Here is a 20,953-nt window from a genome sequence, read left to right as displayed (position 1 = left end):
CAGCCCTGGAGAGGAGACAGACAGGAGGTTGTCAGAGAGAGAGAGAGACCAGCCCTGGAGAGGAGACAGACAGGAGGTTGTCAGAGAGAGAGAGAGACCAGCCCTGGAGAGGAGACAGACAGGAGGTTGTCAGAGAGAGAGAGAGAAAAGCCCTGGTGAGGAGACAGACAGGAGGTTGTCAGAGAGAGAGAGAGACCAGCCCTGGAGAGGAGACAGACAGGAGGTTGTCAGAGAGAGACCAGCCCTGGAGAGGAGACAGACAGGAGGTTGTCAGAGAGAAACCAGCCCTGGAGAGGAGACAGACAGGAGGTTGTCAGAGAGAGAGAGAGACCAGCCCTGGAGAGGAGACAGACAGGAGGTTGTCAGAGAGAGAGAGAGACCAGCCCTGGAGAGGAGACAGACAGGAGGATGTCAGAGAGAGAGAGAGACCAGCCCTGGAGAGGAGACAGACAGGAGGTTGTCAGAGAGAGAGAGAGAAAAGCCCTGGTGAGGAGACAGACAGGAGGTTGTCAGAGAGAGAGAGAGACCAGCCCTGGCGAGGAGACAGACAGGAGGTTGTCAGAGAGAGACCAGCCCTGGAGAGGAGACAGACAGGAGGTTGTCAGAGAGAGACCAGCCCTGGAGAGGAGACAGACAGGAGGTTGTCAGAGAGAGAGAGAGACCAGCCCTGGAGAGGAGACAGACAGGAGGTTGTCAGAGAGAGAGAGAGACCAGCCCTGGAGAGGAGACAGACAGGAGGATGTCAGAGAGAGAGAGAGACCAGCCCTGGAGAGGAGACAGACAGGAGGTTGTCAGAGAGAGAGAGAGAGAGAGAGACCAGCCCTGGAGAGGAGACAGACAGGAGGTTGTCAGAGAGAGAGAGAGACCAGCCCTGGAGAGGAGACAGACAGGAGGATGTCAGAGAGAGAGAGAGACCAGCCCTGGAGAGGAGACAGACAGGAGGTTGTCAGAGAGAGAGAGAGAGACCAGCCCTGGAGAGGAGACAGACAGGAGGATGTCAGAGAGAGAGAGAGAGAGAGAGACCAGCCCTGGAGAGGAGACAGACAGGAGGTTGTCAGAGAGAGAAAAGCCCTGGTGAGGAGACAGACAGGAGGTTGTCAGAGAGAGAGAGAGACCAGCCCTGGAGAGGAGACAGACAGGAGGTTGTCAGAGAGAGAAAAGCCCTGGTGAGGAGACAGACAGGAGGTTGTCAGAGAGAGAGAGAGACCAGCCCTGGAGAGGAGACAGACAGGAGGTTGTCAGAGAGAGAGAGAGAGAGACCAGCCCTGGAGAGGAGACAGACAGGAGGATGTCAGAGAGAGAGAGAGAGAGACCAGCCCTGGAGAGGAGACAGACAGGAGGTTGTCAGAGAGAGAGAGAGAGAGACCAGCCCTGGAGAGGAGACAGACAGGAGGATGTCAGAGAGAGAGAGAGACCAGCCCTGGAGAGGAGACAGACAGGAGGATGTCAGAGAGAGAGAGAGCATCTATGTGTGTATTCCTTTTACCTTCAGTGCATCGTGGAACACAGGAACTCCAGGGTGGTGGGTACAGGCGTCTGACGAGGGAGACAGAGAGAGAGAGAGAGAGAGAGAGACAGAGACAGAGACAGAGACAGAGCTCTGTATTACACTGGACCACACTGAACATAAACCCATAACCCTGGCTTACACAGCTGCAGCCAAAAGTTTGGTCACAACCATGCTGCCATATGATCATCTTGACATTAAGTATATTTGTGATCGAGGATTTCTATCGGACATGCAGTTTCCACGTATATCTTAGTGTGTAATGTCTTGACATCAGTGCTGTCTCACCTGAAGCTATAACATTAACAAGACGGACTGAAACAGACAATAACAGAGAGTAGTATCAACTGTGACTCACTGTAGTAGCTAGCTAGCTAGTAACTAGCCCAGACTCACTGTAGTAGCTAGCTAGCTAGTAACTAGCCCAGACTTACTGTAGTAGCTAGCTAGCTAGTAACTAGCCCAGACTTACTGTAGTAGCTAGCTAGCTAGTAACTAGCCCAGACTCACTGTAGTAGCTAGCTAGCTAGTAACTAGCCCAGACTCACTGTAGTAGCTAGCTAGCTAGCTAGTAACTAGCCCAGACTCACTGTAGTAGCTAGCTAGCTAGTAACTAGCCCAGACTCACTGTAGTAGCTAGCTAGCTAGTAACTAGCCCAGACTCACTGTAGTAGCTAGCTAGCTAGTAACTAGCCCAGACTCACTGTAGTAGCTAGCTAGCTAGTAACTAGCCCAGACTTACTGTAGTAGCTAGCTAGCTAGTAACTAGCCCAGACTCACTGTAGTAGCTAGCTAGCTAGTAACTAGCCCAGACTCACTGTAGTAGCTAGCTAGCAACTAGCCCAGACTTACTGTAGTAGCTAGCTAGCTAGTAACTAGCCCAGACTCACTGTAGTAGCTAGCTAGCTAGTAACTAGCCCAGACTTACTGTAGTAGCTAGCTAGCTAGTAACTAGCCCAGACTCTGGGTGCTGCTAGTACTAACTGAGTACTACACTAGCCCAGACTCACTTGTAGCTAGCCAGAGACCACTGGTGAGCTACCAGTAACTAGCCCAGACTTACTGTAGTAGCTAGCTAGCTAGTAACTAGCCCAGACTCACTGTAGTAGCTAGCTAGCTAGTAACTAGCCCAGACTTACTGTAGTAGCTAGCTAGCTAGTAACTAGCCCAGACTTACTGTAGTAGCTAGCTAGCTAGTAACTAGCCCAGACTCACTGTAGTAGCTAGCTAGCTAGTAACTAGCCCAGACTCACTGTAGTAGCTAGCTAGCTAGTAACTAGCCCAGACTCACTGTTAATAACTGTGTAGGTTAGCCAGTAACATGCAGCTCCAACGTTGTTGAGATAGCCATTTATCGTTGCAACTACAGTCGTGGTCAAAAGGTTTTGAGAATGACACTAATATTAATTTTAATCACAAAGTCTGCTGCCTCAGTTTTTATGATGGCAATTTGCATATACTCCAGAATGTTACGTTTATGAAAATGAACTTAATCCCCCCCAAAAAAAACATTTCCACTGCATTTCAGCCCTGCCACAAAAAGGACCAGCTGACATCATGTTAGTGATTCTCTCGTTAACACAGGTGAGAGTGTTGACGAGGACAAGGCTGGAGATCACTCTGTCATGCTGATTGAGTTAGAATAACAGACTGGACGCTTTAAAAAAAAAAGGAGGGTGGTGCTTGAAATCATTGTTCTTCCTCTGTCAACCATGGTTCCCTGCAAGGAAACACGTGCCGTCATCATTGCTTTGCACAAAAAGGGCTTCACAGGCAAGGATATTGCTGCTAGTAAGATTGCACCTAAATCAACCATTTATCGGATCATCAAGAACTTCAAGGAGAGAGGTTCAATTGTTGTGAAGAAGGCTTCAGGGCGCCCAAGAAAGCCCAGCAAGCGCCAGGACCGTCTCCTAAAGTTGATTCAGCTGCGGGATCGGGGTACCACCAGTGCAGAGCTTGCTCAGGAATGGCATCTGCACGCACAGTGAGGCGAAGACTTTTGGAGGATGGCCTGGTGTCAAGAAGGGCAGCGAGGAAGCCACTTCTCTCCAGGAAAGACATCAGGGATAGACTGATATTCTGCAAAAGGTACAGGGATTGGACTGCTGAGGACTGGGGTAAAGTCATTTTCTCTGATGAATACCCTTTCCGATTGTTTGGGGCACCAGAAAAAAGCTTGTCCGGAGAAGACAAGGTGAGCGCTACCATCAGTCCTGTGTCATGCCAACAGTAAAGCATCCTGAGACCATTCATGTGTGGGGTTGCTTCTCAGCCAAGGGAGTGGGCTCACTCACAATTTTGCCTAAGAACACAGCCATGAATAAAGAATGGTACCAACACATCCACCGAGAGCAACTTCTCCCAACCATCCAAGAACAGTTTGGTGACGAACAATGCCTTTTCCAGCATGATGGAGCACCTTGCCATAAGGCAAAAATTATAACTAAGTGGCTCGGGGAACAAAACATCGACATTTTGGGTCCATGGCCAGGAAACTCCCCAGACCTTAATCCCATTGAGAACTTGTGGTCAATCAAGAGGCGGGTGGACAAACAAAAACCCACAAATTCAGACAAACTCCAAGCATTGATTATGCAAGAATGGGCTGCCATCAGTCAGGATGTGGCCCAGAAGTTAATTGACAGCATGCCAGGGCGGATTGCGGAGGTCTTGAAAAAGAAGGGTCAACACTGCAAATATTGACTCTTTTGCATAAACTTAATGTAATTGTCAATAAAAGCCTTTGACACTTATGGAATGCTTGTAATTATACTTCAGTATACCATAGTAACATCTGACAAAAAAATCTAAAAACACTGAAGCAGCAAACTTTGTGAAGACCAATACTTGTCATTCTCAAAACGTTTGACCACGACTGTACAGCAGTGTTTCCCCTAGGATTATATTCAGCAGCGGTGGCAAAGTTAGCGTGGGGGAGGAGGGGGCTAGTGGGCGTCGCCAATGGCACAGTTTTAGAGCCCCTCCTCTTGGCTGTTTAACCTCTTAAGGATCTGACCCTTTTTTTCAATTTTCGCCTAAAATGACGTCCCCAAATCTAACTGCCTGTAGCTCAGGACCTGAAGCAAGGATATTCTTGATACCATTTGAAAGGAAACACTTTGAAGTGTGTGGAAATGTGAAATTAATGTAGGAGAATATAACACATTAGATCTGGTCAAATATAATACAAAACAGAAAAACATGCGATTTCTATTTTTTGTTTTGTTTCATCATCTTTGAAATTCATCATCTTTGAGCCCCAGGCTCCTTCGGGATCCGCCCCTTGTCTCACAAACACCGATCTAGCCCAGCCCCCGTTAATCACACAGACTTAATAGTGGTTTTTACGGATGCGGAAGAAGAAGGACGACCCAGAAGTCTGTAGCGCAAATATTTACATTTACATCATTTTAGCAGACGCTCTTATCCAGAGCGACTTACAAATTGGTAGAAGGATTACTGTTATACTATTCCAGGTATTCCTTATAAAGAGGTAGGGGTTCAAGTGTCTCCGGAAAGTGGTCCGTTGCAAACACACAACGTTTAAAAAGAGGTTAGATGTCCTAAAGCGCGATACGGTGGGGCTCAGTGGGTTCAGTGGATGGCCGTATAAAACATATCTCCATGAGAGAGCCATGAACAGTATTTTTATTTGAACAGTACCTAGTATGATTTGTATGCACATTTTGCACTGCTTTAGTCAATAGTATAAAAAACACTACATAGCAGATTTCATTTTCAAAATGTCATATGCTATGAACAACCTATTCATGAAAAATGGACTATATAATCTAGATCAGGGATCTCCAACCTTTTCTAGCATGAGAGCTACCAGATTTTAAATAGGCCCATTCTTCTCTTCTCATCTCTCCTGCAACTCTTCCCCAGGTCCTTAGTGTACAGGAGAAAGTAGTGCACTGTTGTCTGTTTTATATTTTCCCAAATTATGTTTATCTCAGTTTTATTTTTCCTGGTTTTAGTTTTATTTTGCACTCTCAAAATTATTATTGTTCATAGAGAAACAACGAAATTGGATGTTGTGAGTCCATGTTAATGGTTAAATGACATCAGAATACCATTTTTTGGAGGGTCTGGAAGAACAAATTGATTTGAGTGTAATTCCCCTTTAATTGGGCATCTGGCCCTTTAATTGCGCATCTGGCCCTTTAATTGGGCATCTGGCCCTTTAATTGCACATCTGGCCCTTTAATTGTGCATCTGGCCTTTTAATTGTGATTCTATGGAGTGAGGAATGTGCCGGTCTAGTAATGATGGTTCTGTACTGCTGCTACTCATTTCATGGCAAAGTTAGCAAATAATAGATACAAATGATATACTTCCTCATGACATACTTCTGCCAGGTAAGCATACTTTGCAGTTAACATTTAATTGAGAAGGTTTTGGGGAAAGTATTTCTGTCAACCCACAAGACGGTTATCACATCAACTGGCTGGCTATACATGGAGTGATGCGTGACCGACACAGACACACACAGAGAGAGAGAGAGCGAGAGAGAGCGAGAGAGAGCGAGAGAGAGCGAGAGAGAGCGAGAGAGAGAGAGAGAGAGAGAGAGAGAGAGAGAGAGACAGAGAGAGACACAGAGAGAGAGAGAGTGAGACACAGAGAGAGAGAGAGAGACACAGAGAGAGAGAGAGAGAGAGAGAGAGAGAGAGACAGAGAGCGAGAGAGAGAGACACACAGAGAGAGAGAGAGAGAGACACAGAGAGAGAGAGAGAGAGAGAGAGACACAGAGAGCGAGAGAGAGACACAGAGAGAGAGAGCGAGACACAGAGAGCTGTGAACGATCTGAGAGACAAGGCAAGAAGGGCCTTCTATGCCATCAAAAGGAACATAAAATTTGACATCCCAATTAGGATCTGGCTAAAAATACTTGAATCAGTTATAGAACCCATTGCCCTTTATGGTTCTGAGGTCTGGGGTCCGCTCACCAACCAAGAATTCACAAAATGGGACAAACACCAAATTGAGACTCTGCATGCAGAATTCTGCAAAAACATCCTCCGTGTACAACGTAAAACACCAAATAATGCATGCAGAGCAGAATTAGGCCAATACCCGCTAATTATCAAAATCCAGAAAAGAGCCGTTAAATTCTATAACCACTTAAAAGGAAGCGATTCCCAAACCTTCCATAACAAAGCCATCACCTACAGAGAGATGAACTTGGAGAAGAGTCCCCTAAGCAATCTGGTCCTGGGGCTCTGTTCACAAACACAAACAGACCCCACAGAGCCCCAGGACAACAACAACAACAACACAATTAGACCCAACCAAATCATGAGAAAACAAAAAGAGAATTACTTGACACATTGGAAAGAACAAACAAAAAAACAGAGCGAACTAGAATGCTATTTGGCCCTGAACAGAGAGTACACAGTGGCAGAATACCTGACCACTGTGACTGACCCAAACTTAAGGAAAGCTTTGACTATGTACAGACTCAGTGAGCATAGCCTTGCTATTGAGAAAGGCCGCCGTAGGCAGACCTGGCTCTCAAGAGAAGACAGGCTATGTGCACACTGCCCACAAAATGAGGTGGAAACTGAGCTGCACTTCCTAACCTCCTGCCAAATGTATGACCATATTAGAGACACATATTTCCCTCAGATTACAGCGATCCACAAAGAATTCGAAAACAAACCCAATTTTGATAAACTCCCTTATTTACTGGGTGAAAAACCACAGTGTGCCATCACAGCAGCAAGATTTGTGACCTGTTGCCACAAGAAAAGGGCAACCAGTGAAGAACAAACACCATTGTAAATACAACCCATATTTATGTTTATTTATTTTCCCATTTGTACTTTAACTATTTGCACATTGTTACAACACTGTATATATACATAATATGACATTTGAAATGTCTTTATTCTTTTGAAACTTCTGAGTGTAATGTTTACTGTTAATATTTATTGTTTATTTCACTTTTGTTTACTATCTACTTCACTTGCTTTGGCAATGTTAACACACGTTTCCCATGCCAATAAAGCCCTTAAATTGAATTGAAATTGAAATTAAATTGAGAGCGAGAGAGAGAGAGAGAGAGCGAGAGTGAGAGACACAGAGAGAGAGAGAGAGAGACACACAGAGAGAGAGAGAGAGAGACAGACAGACAGACAGAGGCAATATCGCTGGTAATCAATTGGCAGATATTGTGTTAGGTTTGGCTTTTTAAGCCAATAGTGGCTAACCAGGGGTGGGATAATGTCAATGTTGTGTTGATTAGATATTAGCTGGAGGTGTCTGATACTTGTCAAATTGCATGTACTTTCAGAATAGTTTGGCGAGCTACTCATTAGGTGGGCTGCGAGCGATCGACCTGTTGAAGACCCCTAATCTACATACATTCGGAAAGTATTCAGACCCCTTGACTTTTTCCACATTTTGTTACGTTACAGCCTTATTCTAAAATGGATTAAATTGTTTTTTCCCCCTCATCAATCTACACACAATATACCATAATGACAAAGCAAAACAGGTTTGTAGAAATGTTTGCAAATTTATATTTAAAAAAACCCGGAAATATGACATTTACATAAGTATTCAGACCCTTTACTCAGTACTTTGTTGAAGCACCTTTGGCTGCGATTACAGCCTTGAGTCTTGGGTATGACGCTACAAGCTTGGCACACCTGTATTTGGGGAGTTTCTCCCATTCTTCTCTGCAGATCCTCTCAAAATCTGTCAGGTTGGATGGGGAGCGTCGCTGCACAGCTATTTTCAGGTCTCTCCAGAGATGTTGGATCGGGTTCAAGTCCAGGCTCTGGCTGGGCCACTCAAGGACATTCAGAGACTTGTCCCGAAGCCACTCCTGCGTTGTCTTGGCTGTGTGCTTAGGGTGAACCTTCGCCCCAGTCTAAGGTCCTGAGCGCTCTGGAGCAGGTTTTTAATCAAGGACCCACAAAGTCGTGTGGGCGAGCGGTTTGCTGATGTCAACGTTGTGAACAGAGTGCCCCATGGTGGCGATGGGGTTATGGTATGGCAGGCATAAGCTACGGACAACGAACACATTTGCATTTTATCGATGGCAATTTGAACGCACAGAGATACCGTGACGAGATCCTGAGGTCCGTTGTGAGGCCCATTTTTGTTAAGGTATCTGTGACCAACAGATGCATATCTCTATTCCCAGTCATGTGAAATCCATAGATTAGGGCCCAATTTATTTATTTTAATTGACTGATTTCCTCATATGAACTGTAACGCAGTAAAATCAATGAAATTGTTGCATGTTGCGTTTATATTTTTGTTCAGTATATATATATATATATATTACAGGAATTCCAGAAAGTGTTACCATGAAAGGAATAAAAGGACCTCTCTTATTGAGGTGACACCAGATGGGAAGACGGTGGATAGCTTGGCAGTGCTACTAAACTTTGAGGATCTGGTACTGCCAGGATCCTGGTGAGACAAGGGAAAACCGGCCACCTCTTCCCTCCGTTCTACTGGCCAAGTCACTCGATAATAAGATGGATGACATCCGATCGCGGATTTCCTACCAACGGGACTCTCGAAACTGCAATATTATTTGCTTTTCTGAAACATGGCTCTCAGACAAGATACCCCCCACTGCTATCCAACTCAATGGATTCTCCATTCACCGGTTGGACAGGACAGTGGAGTCGGTTTGCCTCTACATCAACACCAGCTGGTGTGCCAACTCCAGCGCGGTGAAAGTGTCGACAAATTGTTCACCCGTCTTGGAATACCTGATGGTGAAATGCCGACCCTTCTACTTCCTGTTATCATGACTGCTGTATACATTGTATACATTCCACCTCAGCAGAAAAATAACCACTTAACGAACTGTACAAGGCTATAAACAAGCAAGATTTTTATTCTGCGTCACTAAGACACGTGATGCCCAACTTCCATCAACACGTCCCCAACGCCACTAGAGGCGATAAAGTCCTAGATCACTGTTATTCTACCCACAAGCAAGCATACAAGGCCCTCCCTCGTCCGCCATTCAGCAAATCAGATCATGACTCCGTACTCCTGCTTCCTGTTTACAAGCAGAAACTCAAAACAGGAAGTACCCGTGACTCGTTCCGTTGAGAAATGGTCACCAGAATCAGAGGGTATGCTACAGGACCGCTTTGCTAACACTGATAGGAATACGTTTAGAGACTCCGCCGATAGCATCGACGAGCTAACCACCTCCGTCACCGGCTTCATTAGAAAATGCATCGGCGACATTGTCCCCACGGTGAGGGTTCGCTGCTTCCCCAATCAAAAGCCATGGATGAACACCGAGGTAGGCGCTAACCTAAAGGACAGGGCTACCGCACACAGAGCTATCACAGACAACCCTGAAGCTACGGCCGAGGACAGGAATGGAAGTACAAGAAGTCCTGCTACGACCTCCGCAGAGTCATCAAACGAGCAAAAGGACAATATAGGAACAAGGTGGAATCATGTTCCACAGGCTCTGACGCCCGCCGCAGGTGGCAGGAGCTACAGTCCATTACGGATTACAAAAGGAAGACCCAACCGTGATCTGTCCAATGACGCCTCTCTACCAGATGAACTCAATGCATTTTATGCTCGCTTTGACAACAACAACATCGTGCCGGGTGTGAGGGGCCGTCACCGACCCAGAGGACTGGGTGATCTCTCTCTCCGAGGCCGACGTGAGAAAGGTCTTTAAATCAGGTCAACACCCGCAAGGCCGCGGGGCCCGACGGTATTCCAGGGCGTGTTTTCAGAGCATGTGCAGAACAGCTGGCAGGCATATTCACGGTCATTTTCAACCTCTCCTTGTCCCTGTCTGTAATCACCACATGTTTTAAGACGACCACCATCCTTCCATCCCCAACAACTCTAAGGCTTCATGCCACAATGACTACTGCCCTGTAGCACTCACATCTGGAATCATGAAGTGCTTTGAGAGGCTGATTATGGCACACATTATCTCCACCATCCCAGAAACCCTAGACCCACTCCAATTTGCATACCGCCCCAACAGATCCATAGATGACGCAATCTCAAATCCCTGTTCCTACCTGCTGGTGCTATTAACTGGAGAGAAAAAAATAATCGAACTACGTTTGTAAATAAGGTGTCCAGTAGAGATCATTGTTTGAAAGCAACTTTGCATTGAAGAAAGCACCGGCACCACGGCATTTTGCAACACACGGTTTGATCAAACTAAGCTTCGAACGTCATTGATCACATGCTAATGTTACTTTGAAACGATCTGTCTATGCTTTGAAACGAGCAAGATGGATTTTTTTTATTTTTACAAACAAAACATTTACAAAAGACGGTGGCTCCATTGCATGATTCAGGATGTTCAATAAATAAAAAACTGAACAGCCTATGCTTATCGAAACATCATTTAAAAGATAGAAATACAATGTAGTCAGTGTTTCAAAGAAAACTTTACAAACAAAATCAAATCTATACACGGCCAGAGACTCACTCAACACTGCTGTACAGGCAGAGCCACCGGTCAGGTGAGAAATAGTGAAAAATATCTAGACTAATTCTGTAAGTAGTGTCCAGCAGAGGTCGCTGTTCCACTGACTGACAGATCAAACAACGCTTTGTACATGTTTTACATTTGACATTTTAGTCATTTAGCAGACGCTCTTATCCAGAGCGACTTACAGATAGTGAATACATTTTTTTTTAATACTGGCCCCCCATGGGAATCGAACCCACAACCCTGGCGTTGCAAACACCATGCTCTATCAACTGAGCTACATCCCTGCCGGCCATTCCCTCCCCTACCCTGGACGACGCTGGGCCAATTGTGCGCCGCCCATGAGTCTCCCGGTCGCGGCCGGCTGCGACAGAGCCTGGATTCGAACCAGGATCTCTAGGTGCACAGTTAGCACTGCGATGCAGTGCCTTAGACCACTGCGCCACTCGGGAGCTAGGTTGTACGTCATGTATCATGTGGTAACTGCTTGTCAACATTGCTTTGGGTTTGAATTAAACTTTTCATTTACAATAAAAAAATAAAAAAATAAAAAATTAAATAATATATATATATATGCTCTCTCAACACTCGATACTAGTGTGCTACAATGTCAGGATAGATGTGTGGCTTAACGCCCTGAGCTGTCTTTCATCCGCTAAGAAGATGAAATGTCTTGATCAAAACACTGGGGAGTGCCAATATGGCCGCCCGGTGGCTTCAAAAGCCTCTCACTGGCCAATACATACCATCGGCAATCCAGGGTTTAGATACATCATTGGTTCCGACACTGTCAGATGGTAGTGTGATGTCTGAAGTTTTGTAAATTGTTGTGGGAAATAATATGTGTAGTGATAATACCCCAATCGTATCTGGTAGGAGTACGTTTCTGACAGAAACATCCAAAATGGAGAAAGCTTTGGGTGAAGTGAATTCAGTGAAGCTCATGTGCAAATTCTTATTTACAATGACGGCCTACACCGGCCAAACCCGGACGACGCTGGGCCAATTGTGCGCCGCCCTATGGGACTCCCAATCACGGCCGGTTGTGATACAGCCTGGAATCGAACCAGGGGGTCTGTAGTGACGCCTCAAGCACTGAGATGCAGTGACTTAGACCGCTGCGCCACTCAGGAGCAAATATCAATCGAGTTGATGGATAAGTTGTATAATGCATTGAGCTACGGAGCAGGGCACCTGTCAAGGTAGTAATTGCTGGAGTCTCAGAGGATGTTGACATTGCTCTATTAAAGAAAATTCCAGGAGTGGTCGATGCACGGTGGATGAATCGTAGAGTTAATGGCAGGAAGGAGTAGAGTTCGTGCTAGTGTTTTTTGCCTCTCCCTACTCGAGTGCAGCTGGGATATGTGTACTATCCTCAGAGCTTTTGTAAACTGGTCTTTACAACAGTGTTGTGTTCGAGACCACCTAAAGAGAGACCGAGTCAAGACCAAGACCGGAGAAGATCGAGACCGAGTCAAGACTGGAGGTGGGGCGAGACCGAGTCAAGACTGGAGGTGGGGAGAGACCGAGTCAAGACTGGAGGTGGGGAGAGACCGAGTCAAGACCGAGACCGGGAGGGGGACAAAGGGTCAGAGACAGAGTCATGCCTGAGACCAGACAAATGCGAGCAAGGCTATGATTGTAATTTTGTCAAATCACCATCATAATAAGAGTTCAAAATGTCCAGTATTTCTGTGTTCATATTTCTGAACAACATATGGATTCTTTAGACATTCAAAATAGTAAAAAAATGCATGCTGAGGGCAAATAGAGCCACTCTACAAATTATTACTAACCCAAACACAGTGGGGAACAATGGGCCTTCTATGCCTTCAGAGAAGGGCTAAGGATTTACAAAATCTTTATTAAAATAATATAATAATGATAATTACATTATTTTTTCAATGATGTTCAGATTTAATCTCTTCGGTTTTTGTTGGAAAGAAAAGGGTTAACACTGAACAGAAAAAACGATCTAATCAGGATTTTTCTTTGCTGGTCTCTGGGGAGATAAATCTAGCTAGCTAAGTCAGCCATTGGCTAGGCCATCAGCAGATACAGTGGGGAAAAAAGTATTTAGTCAGCCACCAATTGTGCAAGTTCTCTCACTTAAAAAGATGAGAGAGGCCTGTAATTTTCATCATAGGTACACGTCAACTATGACAGACAAATTGAGAAAAAAAATTCCATAAAATCACATTGTAGGATTTTTTATGAATTTATTTGCAAATGATGGTGGAAAAAAAGTATTTGGTCACCTACAAACAAGCAAGATTTCTGGCTCTCACAGACCTGTAACTTCTTCTTTAAGAGGCTCCTCTGTAATCCACTCGTTACCTGTATTAATTTCACCTGTCTGAACTTTTTATCAGTATAAAAGACACCTGTCCACAACCTCAAACAGTCAAACTCCAAACTCCACTATGGCCAAGACCAAAGAGCTGTCAAAGGACACCAGAAACAAATTGTAGACCTGCACCAGGCTGGGAAGACTGAATCTGCAATAGGTAAGCAGCTTGATTTGAAGAAATCAACTGTGGGAGCAATTATTAGGAAATGGAAGACATACAAGACCACTGATAATCTCCCTCGATCTGGGGCTCCACGCAAGATCTCACCCCGTGGGGTCAAAATGATCACAAGAACGGTGAGCAAAAATCCCAGAACCACACGGGGGGACCTAGTGAATGACCTGCAGAGAGCTGGGACCAAAGTAACAAAGCCTACCATCAGTAACACACTACGCCGCCAGGGACTCAAATCCTGCTGTGCGAGACGTGTCCCCCTGCTTAAGCCAGTACATGTCCAGGCCCGTCTGAAGTTTGCTAGAGTGCATTTGGATGATCCAGAAGAGGATTGGGAGAATGTCATATGGTCAGATGAAACCAAAATAGAACTTTTTGGTAAAAACTCAACTCGTCGTGTTTGGAGGACAAAGAATGCTGAGTTGCATCCAAAGTACACCATACCTACTGTGAAGCATGGGGGTGGAAACATCATGCTTTGGGGCTGTTTTTCTGCAAAGGGACCAGGACGACTGATCCATGTAAAGGAAAGAATGAATGGGGCCATGTATCGTGAGATTTTGAGTGAAAACCTCCTTCCATCAGCAAGGGCATTGAAGATGAAACGTGGCTGGATCTTTCAGCATGACAATGATCCCAAACACACCGCCCGGGCAACGAAGGAGTGGCTTCGTAAGAAGCATTTCAAGGTCCTGGAGTGGCCTAGCCAGTCTCCAGATCTCAACCCCATAGAAAATCTTTGGAGGGAGTTGAAAGTCCGTGTTGCCCAGCGACAGCCCCAAAACATCACTGCTCTAAAGGAGATCTGCATGGAGGAATGGGCCAAAATACCAGCAACAGTGTGTGAAAACCTTGTGAAGACTTACAGAAAACGTTTGACCTGTGTCATTGCCAACAAAGTGTATATAACAAAGTATTGAGAAACTTTTGTTATTGACCAAATACTTATTTTCCACCATAATTTGCAAATAAATTCATAAAAAATCCTACAATGTGATTTTCTGGATTTTTTTTCTCATTTTGTCTGTCATAGTTGACGTGTACCTATGATGAAAATTACAGGCCTCTCTCATCTTTTTAAGTGGGAGAACTTGCACAATTGGTGGCTGACTAAATACTTTTTTCCCCACTGTAGATAAAGACATCTACCATTCAACTGTATTAGGGCAACATTTGAGTGACAGTGGAATCAACCAATCACATTTTGACTTAATGGGTGTGACCGTTTTTACAAAAACGTATGGAAACTTCTTGAAGGCCAACAGGTCACTGCGCAATAGCGAGCAGTAGTTTTCCCACGGTCTAGCTAGCTAGAGTTGGTTGTGGGCTAGTTTACAGCGGCTGCAGCAGGTGTTATCAAAGAGGATGTTGTCAGCTTCTCCCTTTTCAAGAATAATTTCAACAAGAGGTTAAGTTTCAAATTATTATCATCTGGAGAGTGGAACTGAGTTTTTTTATTGCAGCCCGCTTGCTGTTGTTAGCCATCTCTTTGAAAATAACTTGTGTGTGAAACATTGTTGCATTTAAAGTGGAACTGACAGCATTTTAGCAACATTAAATCTTGTTAAAATCTGTTCATATACAACCCCAGAAAGAAAATGACACTTTTTAAACCATTTTCTGACAAGCGACCACTTAGATATGGTCATTTTCACTTTTTCATAAATTCTTAGAATGTTTGGGAATTACGTATACTAAGGCATTTGTGAAAATTCTATTGCAATATAGAGTGGGAAAGCAGCCGTGCGTTTGGAGAATTAATAGACACTGCAGTAAATAAAACCATCTGTCTTTTCCAGGACCGGAGTCTACACAGACCGGTACGCTATAGCTAATCAGAGCTACAGTAGGCCTTTATACAAACAAGCCATTTGCCACACGGGCCTGCCATCATTCACTTTCAACTGGACTGTGTGTTTACAGGCAGTTGCAACAGCGTGACTTCAGATCATTGGAACTAATTTGACAAAAGCCACAAAATACACCTGAATGGATATCTGCAAATATGTAAATACCACCGGAGTCCGCTTACATTTGGGAACTTTACAGACCTATTGATCAAACAACCATGAAAAAGGTAGGCTCTCTCTCCCTCTGTTATGAACATCAACAACAACAAGATCAACAACTAATGCTAGCCAGAGCAAGATGAGCTAAAATCTAACGAAGGAACATTAGATAAACCCTCTCAAACTTTTTCAGCTAGTTGTCAGTCAAAATTGCACTGATAAACGATGGGGAATTGGAGCCTCCTCGTCCTTCTGCAGCTTGCCTGCCAATGCATGCTTGTCCCAACCAAGCACCCAAGCTAACTGGCTAGCTTGCTAGCTAGCTACTTCCAGACACAAATGAGAGAACACCTCACTCTGACCATTTTACTCGCCCTAGCAGAGCTGGATAGGCTGTTTACATGTTATCTAGAGCTTTTTTGACTAACTATTACTTTTTTTGCCTACGTTTACTGACACCGGTCATATTCAGCCGGTGTTGCGCGTTTGCAAATTCATCAGTTGTTCTGGCACACAGACGAGAGTTCTTTGAAATCGAAGTAGATAGCCAGAGTAAAATTGCGAACGCAAGAGATATGCTAACTGGATAACAGTCGTTCAAGTTCTTGCTAGCTAACCAAATGACAACTGCATCTCTAGCTGTGTATAGCCACCGAAAAATGATATGAGGGGAAAAAGTCAGTCACTCACCCACTCCTCCAATGGCATGACATCCTCCTAGCTAGCTAACGTTAGGTTCCGTATTTTTAGCTTGCTACATAAATAGATACGCTAGCCTATTATGACTGACTTGTGATCATTACCCTTGCTAGTTTGATTGTATTGACATTCCCAGCCTTAGTTACATTCGTAAGTTTTTGTCCATAATATTGAGTCATTGAAACAGCACCCAATGTACCAGGCCAGCTGTGATTTACAACCTGATAGCAATATTTGTTGGACTACCAAGAAATGTATTGGTGAATTATACACTGCTCAAAAAAATAAAGGGAACACTAAAATAACACATCCTAGATCTGAATGAATGAAATAACCTAATTAAATACTTTTTTCTTTACATAGTTAAATGTGCTGACAACAAAATCACACAAAAATTATCAATGGAAATCAAATGTATCAACCCATGGAGGTCTGGATTTGGAGTCACCCTCAAAATTAAAGTGGAAAACCACACTACAGGCTGATCCAACTTTGATGTAATGTCCTTAAAACAAGTCAAAATGAGGCTCAGTAGTGTGTGTGGCCTCCGCGTGCCTGTATGACCTCCCTACAACGCCTGGGCATGCTCCTGATGAGGTGGCGGATGGTCTCCTGAGGGATCTCCTCCCAGACCTGGACTAAAGCATCCGCCAACTCCTGGTGGATGGAGCGAGACATGATGTCCCAGATGTGCTCAATTGGATTCAGGTCTGGGGAACAGGCGGGCCAGTCCATAGCATCAATGCCTTCCTCTTGCAGGAACTGCTGACACACTCCAGCCACATGAGGTCTAGCATTGTCTTGCATTAGGAGGAACCCAGGGCCAACCGCACCAGCATATGGTCTCACAAGGGGTCTGAGGATCTCATCTCGGTACCTAATGGCAGTCAGGCTACCTCTGGCGAGCACATGGAGGGCTGTGCGGCCCCCCAAAGAAATGCCACCCCACACCATGACTGACCCACCGCCAAACCGGTCATGCTGGAGGATGTTGCAGGCAGCAGAACGTTCTCCACGGCATCTCCAGACTCTGTCACGTCTGTCACATGTGCTCAGTGTGAACCTGCTTTCATCTGTGAAGAGCACAGGGCACCAGTGGCGAATTTGCCAATCTTGGTGTTCTCTGGCAAATGCCAAACGTCCTGCATGGTGTTGGGCTGTAAGCACAACCCACCTGTGGACGTCGGGCCCTCATACCACCCTCATGGAGTCTGTTTCTGACCGTTTGAGCAGACACATGCACATTTGTGGCCTGCTGGAGGTCATTTTGCAGGGCTCTGGCAGTGCTCCTCCTGCTCCTCCTTGCACAAAGGCGGAGGTAGCAGTCCTGCTGCTGGGTTGTTTCCCTCCTACGGCCTCCTCCACGTCTCCTGATGTACTGGCCTGTCTCCTGGTAGCGCCTCCATGCTCTGGACACTACGCTGACAGACACAGCAAACCTTCTTGCCACAGCTCGCATTGATGTGCCATCCTGGATGAGCTGCACTACCTGAGCCACTTGTGTGGGTTGTAGACTCCGTCTCATGCTACCACTAGAGTGAAAGCACCGCCAGCATTCAAAAGTGACCAAAACATCAGCCAGGAAGCATAGGAACTGAGAAGTGGTCTGTGTTCACCACCTGCAAAAACAGTCCTTTATTGGGGGTGTCTTGCTAATTGCCTATAATTTCCACCTTTTGTCTATGCCATTTGCACAACAGCATGTGAAATGTATTGTCAATCAGTGTTGCTTCCTAAGTGGACAGTTTGATTTCACAGAAGTGTGATTGACTTGGAGTTACATTGTGTTGTTTAAGTGTTCCCTTTATTTTTTTGAGCAGTGTATTAATCATGCATTGAACTGTATCCATCTATTTTTGACTGATATTATGATTGTCTGTTTGTTTCATATCTGCAAAGTAGCTAAAACGCTGTCAGTTCCACTTTCCTTTAACATCATTCTGTGAGTGACTGCTTTTCCTTTAACATCATGCTGTGAGTGACTGCTTTTCCTTTAACATCATGCTGTGAGTAACTGCTTTTCCTTTAACATCATGCTGTGTGACTGCTTATCCTTTAACATCATGCTGTGTTACTGCTTATCCTTTAACATCATGCTGTGTGACTGCTTATCCTTTAACATCATGCTGTGAGTGACTGCTTATCCTTTAACATCATGCTGTGAGTGACTGCTTATCCTTTAACATCATGCTGTGAGTGACTGCTTATCCTTTAACATCATGCTGTGAGTGACTGCTTTTCCTTTAACATCATGCTGTGAGTGACTGCTTATCCTTTAACATCATGCTGTGAGTGACTGCTGTCTTTCCATCGGCCCTATCCAGTGGTGTAGCGGTGCCTGGAGAAGTTAGTATACTCTAATGTTGCCAAAAAGTTCCCAAACGGCCCGCCCAGCGACAGAAAGGCACCCTGTGTGAAAAATCCTATGTTTTCTTATGGGTAAAAAAAAAAAAAAGAGTTCCTATAGATTTGTCAGATTTTGAAAGCAAGTCACAAAAGATCGACATCATAGTTTCTGCAGCTGGTATTGCACGGCGCTTGAAACGCCAAGGTAGTGGGTTCGTTCCCCGGGACCACCCATACACAAACATTTATGCACGCATGACTTTAAGTCGCTTTGGATAAAAGCGTCTGCTATATGGCATATTATTATTATTATTATTATTATTCCTGAGTGGCGCAGTGGTCTAAGGTACTGCATCGCAGTGCTAACTGTGCCACTAGAGATCCTGGTTCGAATCCAGGCTCTGTCGCAGCCGGCCGCGACCGGGAGACTCATGGGCGGCGCACAATTGGCCCAGCGTTGTCCAGGGTAGGGGAGGGAATGGCCGGCAGGGATGTAGCTCAGTTGATAGAGCATGGCGTTTGCAACGCCAGGGTTGTGGGTTCGATTCCCACGGGGGGGGCAGTATAAAAAAAATATGTATTCACTAACTGTAAGTCGCTCTGGATAAGAGCGTCTGCTAAATGACTAAAATGTTAAATGTAATTATTATTATTAAGAGCTTCATGGAGTACTGTCTTGTGGAGTCCCACCCTTTCAGGCCCCAGAGCCTGAGCTGGATATTTACGTTAAGGCCTGAAGGAGTGGGAATGTAAAAAAAAAAAAAAATGTAGTGTATGGGGGATTTATGTTATTTTTCCCTTCACGTATGAAATGTACTTCTATTTTGTAAATGTTTTCCCCCTGTCCAGTTGGTGGCGACAATTAACCTTTCGAGTGTAGTTCGCCATAAAACCCAAAGAAGAAGATTCCAGAGTCATCGTCACCGTAGAAGCAGCACGTTGAGCCTATCCTTTCTTTAGATTGGTGGATACATCTCAGTATTGTAATCCTATTTTAAATATTCGATGAGGGTTGTTGATGTCGACCGCCCGTATTCAAATGTAGAGAAGCTATGCTACTAGCCTCAACCATGAATATGCATCGCCACCTCCGATATAAAGGGGGGTTTTTTTTCCTCAAAGTTGCCGGGGTGTCAGGTGTCCTACTTAAATAAGATCACTCGTAACAACTTAAGCATTACAAAACTTCAATTCAATTAAATAAACCTTACGTAGCAAATAAGCCCTAAAAAAAAAATGTGTTGACTAAATTCGACACTGATTGACCATACAAAAATGCCTTGCTTGGTGGGCTAAACAACGAAAAAACGCCACATGGGAGACACATTGTGGGCCTCTCTCTCCGCTCTGCTTTGATACAAGCATCGATACGTTGTGTCGAATCCGTACAGTAACGTTAGCGCTTTGAAAAACTGCATCGGAGTGTCGGTGCTCCGCTATCAATCATCCCATCACTAATTAAATGATAACGGAAGTCCCCTAAAATGTGGGTATTCACGTTTAATAGAGTACTAGCTAACGTTGCTAGTAACAGTAGCTACATCGAAACCTACGCGGCTAGGTAGATAGCTAGCTAACGTTAGCTACTGTAACACAGCTAGCTGAGAATCAAAAGTTGACTTGGCTAAATCAAACCAAATTGTATTCTTTTTTTTTTACATGCGCCAAATACAACAGGTGTACACTACCATGAAATACTTACTTAGGATCCCTTCAAACTGATGCAGTTTTTAAAAAATATATAGAAATCCAAATAGTAACACAGGAAGGGGAATAAACTACACAAGAATGAATCTATTTCACGTTAACGTTACAGGGTGTACGTTACCAGTGCCAGATCAATGGGCAGGGTAAAATGACTAGGCATCAGAATAGATCACATTAGATATTGTTCATCGTGTTAGCTAGCTAATCTTACAGCTAAATAAATGCTTTATCACCAAGCTGAGCATGTTGCTTGTGTAGTTCAAGCTAACTAGCTACCGTTACAGTAGCTAGGCTAACGTTGGCTAGCTTACCATCAGGGTTGTTGTCTGCCTCAAAACGTTGACCACATCCCTTGTTGTAACACAGAAGCGACATGGTACAAACAACACGTTACATCAAACCCCCTCCAAACGGATAAACCGGTGAATTAAGATGTTGAGGATAAAAGATGTGTGAGCTAGCCTGACCACTGATCCGTGCAACCGCTCTCTGACACTTGCGGAAATGGCCGATAATGACTCGAGAAACATCGAGAACAATCACCGCTTCGGAAAATACACATCGTTCAACGTCGGAGAACTTCGCCGTGCGCTTCTAATCAAGTGACACTATTGGAGAAAATGGTCTGCCATTCTGCCCGTTTAATGTTGAACCATTTTGACAGTTACACTCTGACAATACAATGCTTATTTGTATGTGTGATGGA

The 20,953-nt window shown here is 44.7% G+C and overlaps 1 protein-coding gene across 1 annotated transcript in view; it reads right to left on the bottom strand.

The window, feature by feature from the left end:
• chordc1b (cysteine and histidine-rich domain (CHORD) containing 1b) overlaps nucleotides 1-20,747 on the bottom strand; it is a 45,819-nt gene extending 25,072 nt beyond the window's left edge. Inside the window, exons 1-2 of the mRNA XM_041851509.2 lie at nucleotides 20,559-20,747; nucleotides 1,487-1,536 (exon numbers count right to left, since the gene is read on the bottom strand). Coding sequence (XP_041707443.1) covers nucleotides 1,487-1,536; nucleotides 20,559-20,622 — 114 coding nt within the window. The 5' untranslated portion in view covers nucleotides 20,623-20,747. The remainder of the gene's footprint in view (nucleotides 1-1,486; nucleotides 1,537-20,558) is intronic.
• Nucleotides 20,748-20,953: the final 206 nt, after the last annotated feature.

Source organism: Coregonus clupeaformis, unplaced genomic scaffold, assembly GCF_020615455.1.
Source record: "Coregonus clupeaformis isolate EN_2021a unplaced genomic scaffold, ASM2061545v1 scaf0143, whole genome shotgun sequence".
Classification (NCBI taxonomy): Eukaryota; Metazoa; Chordata; class Actinopteri; order Salmoniformes; family Salmonidae; genus Coregonus; species Coregonus clupeaformis.
The sequence above is the reverse complement of the archived record's forward strand: the minus strand, read 5'-3'. Positions and strand labels throughout refer to the sequence as shown.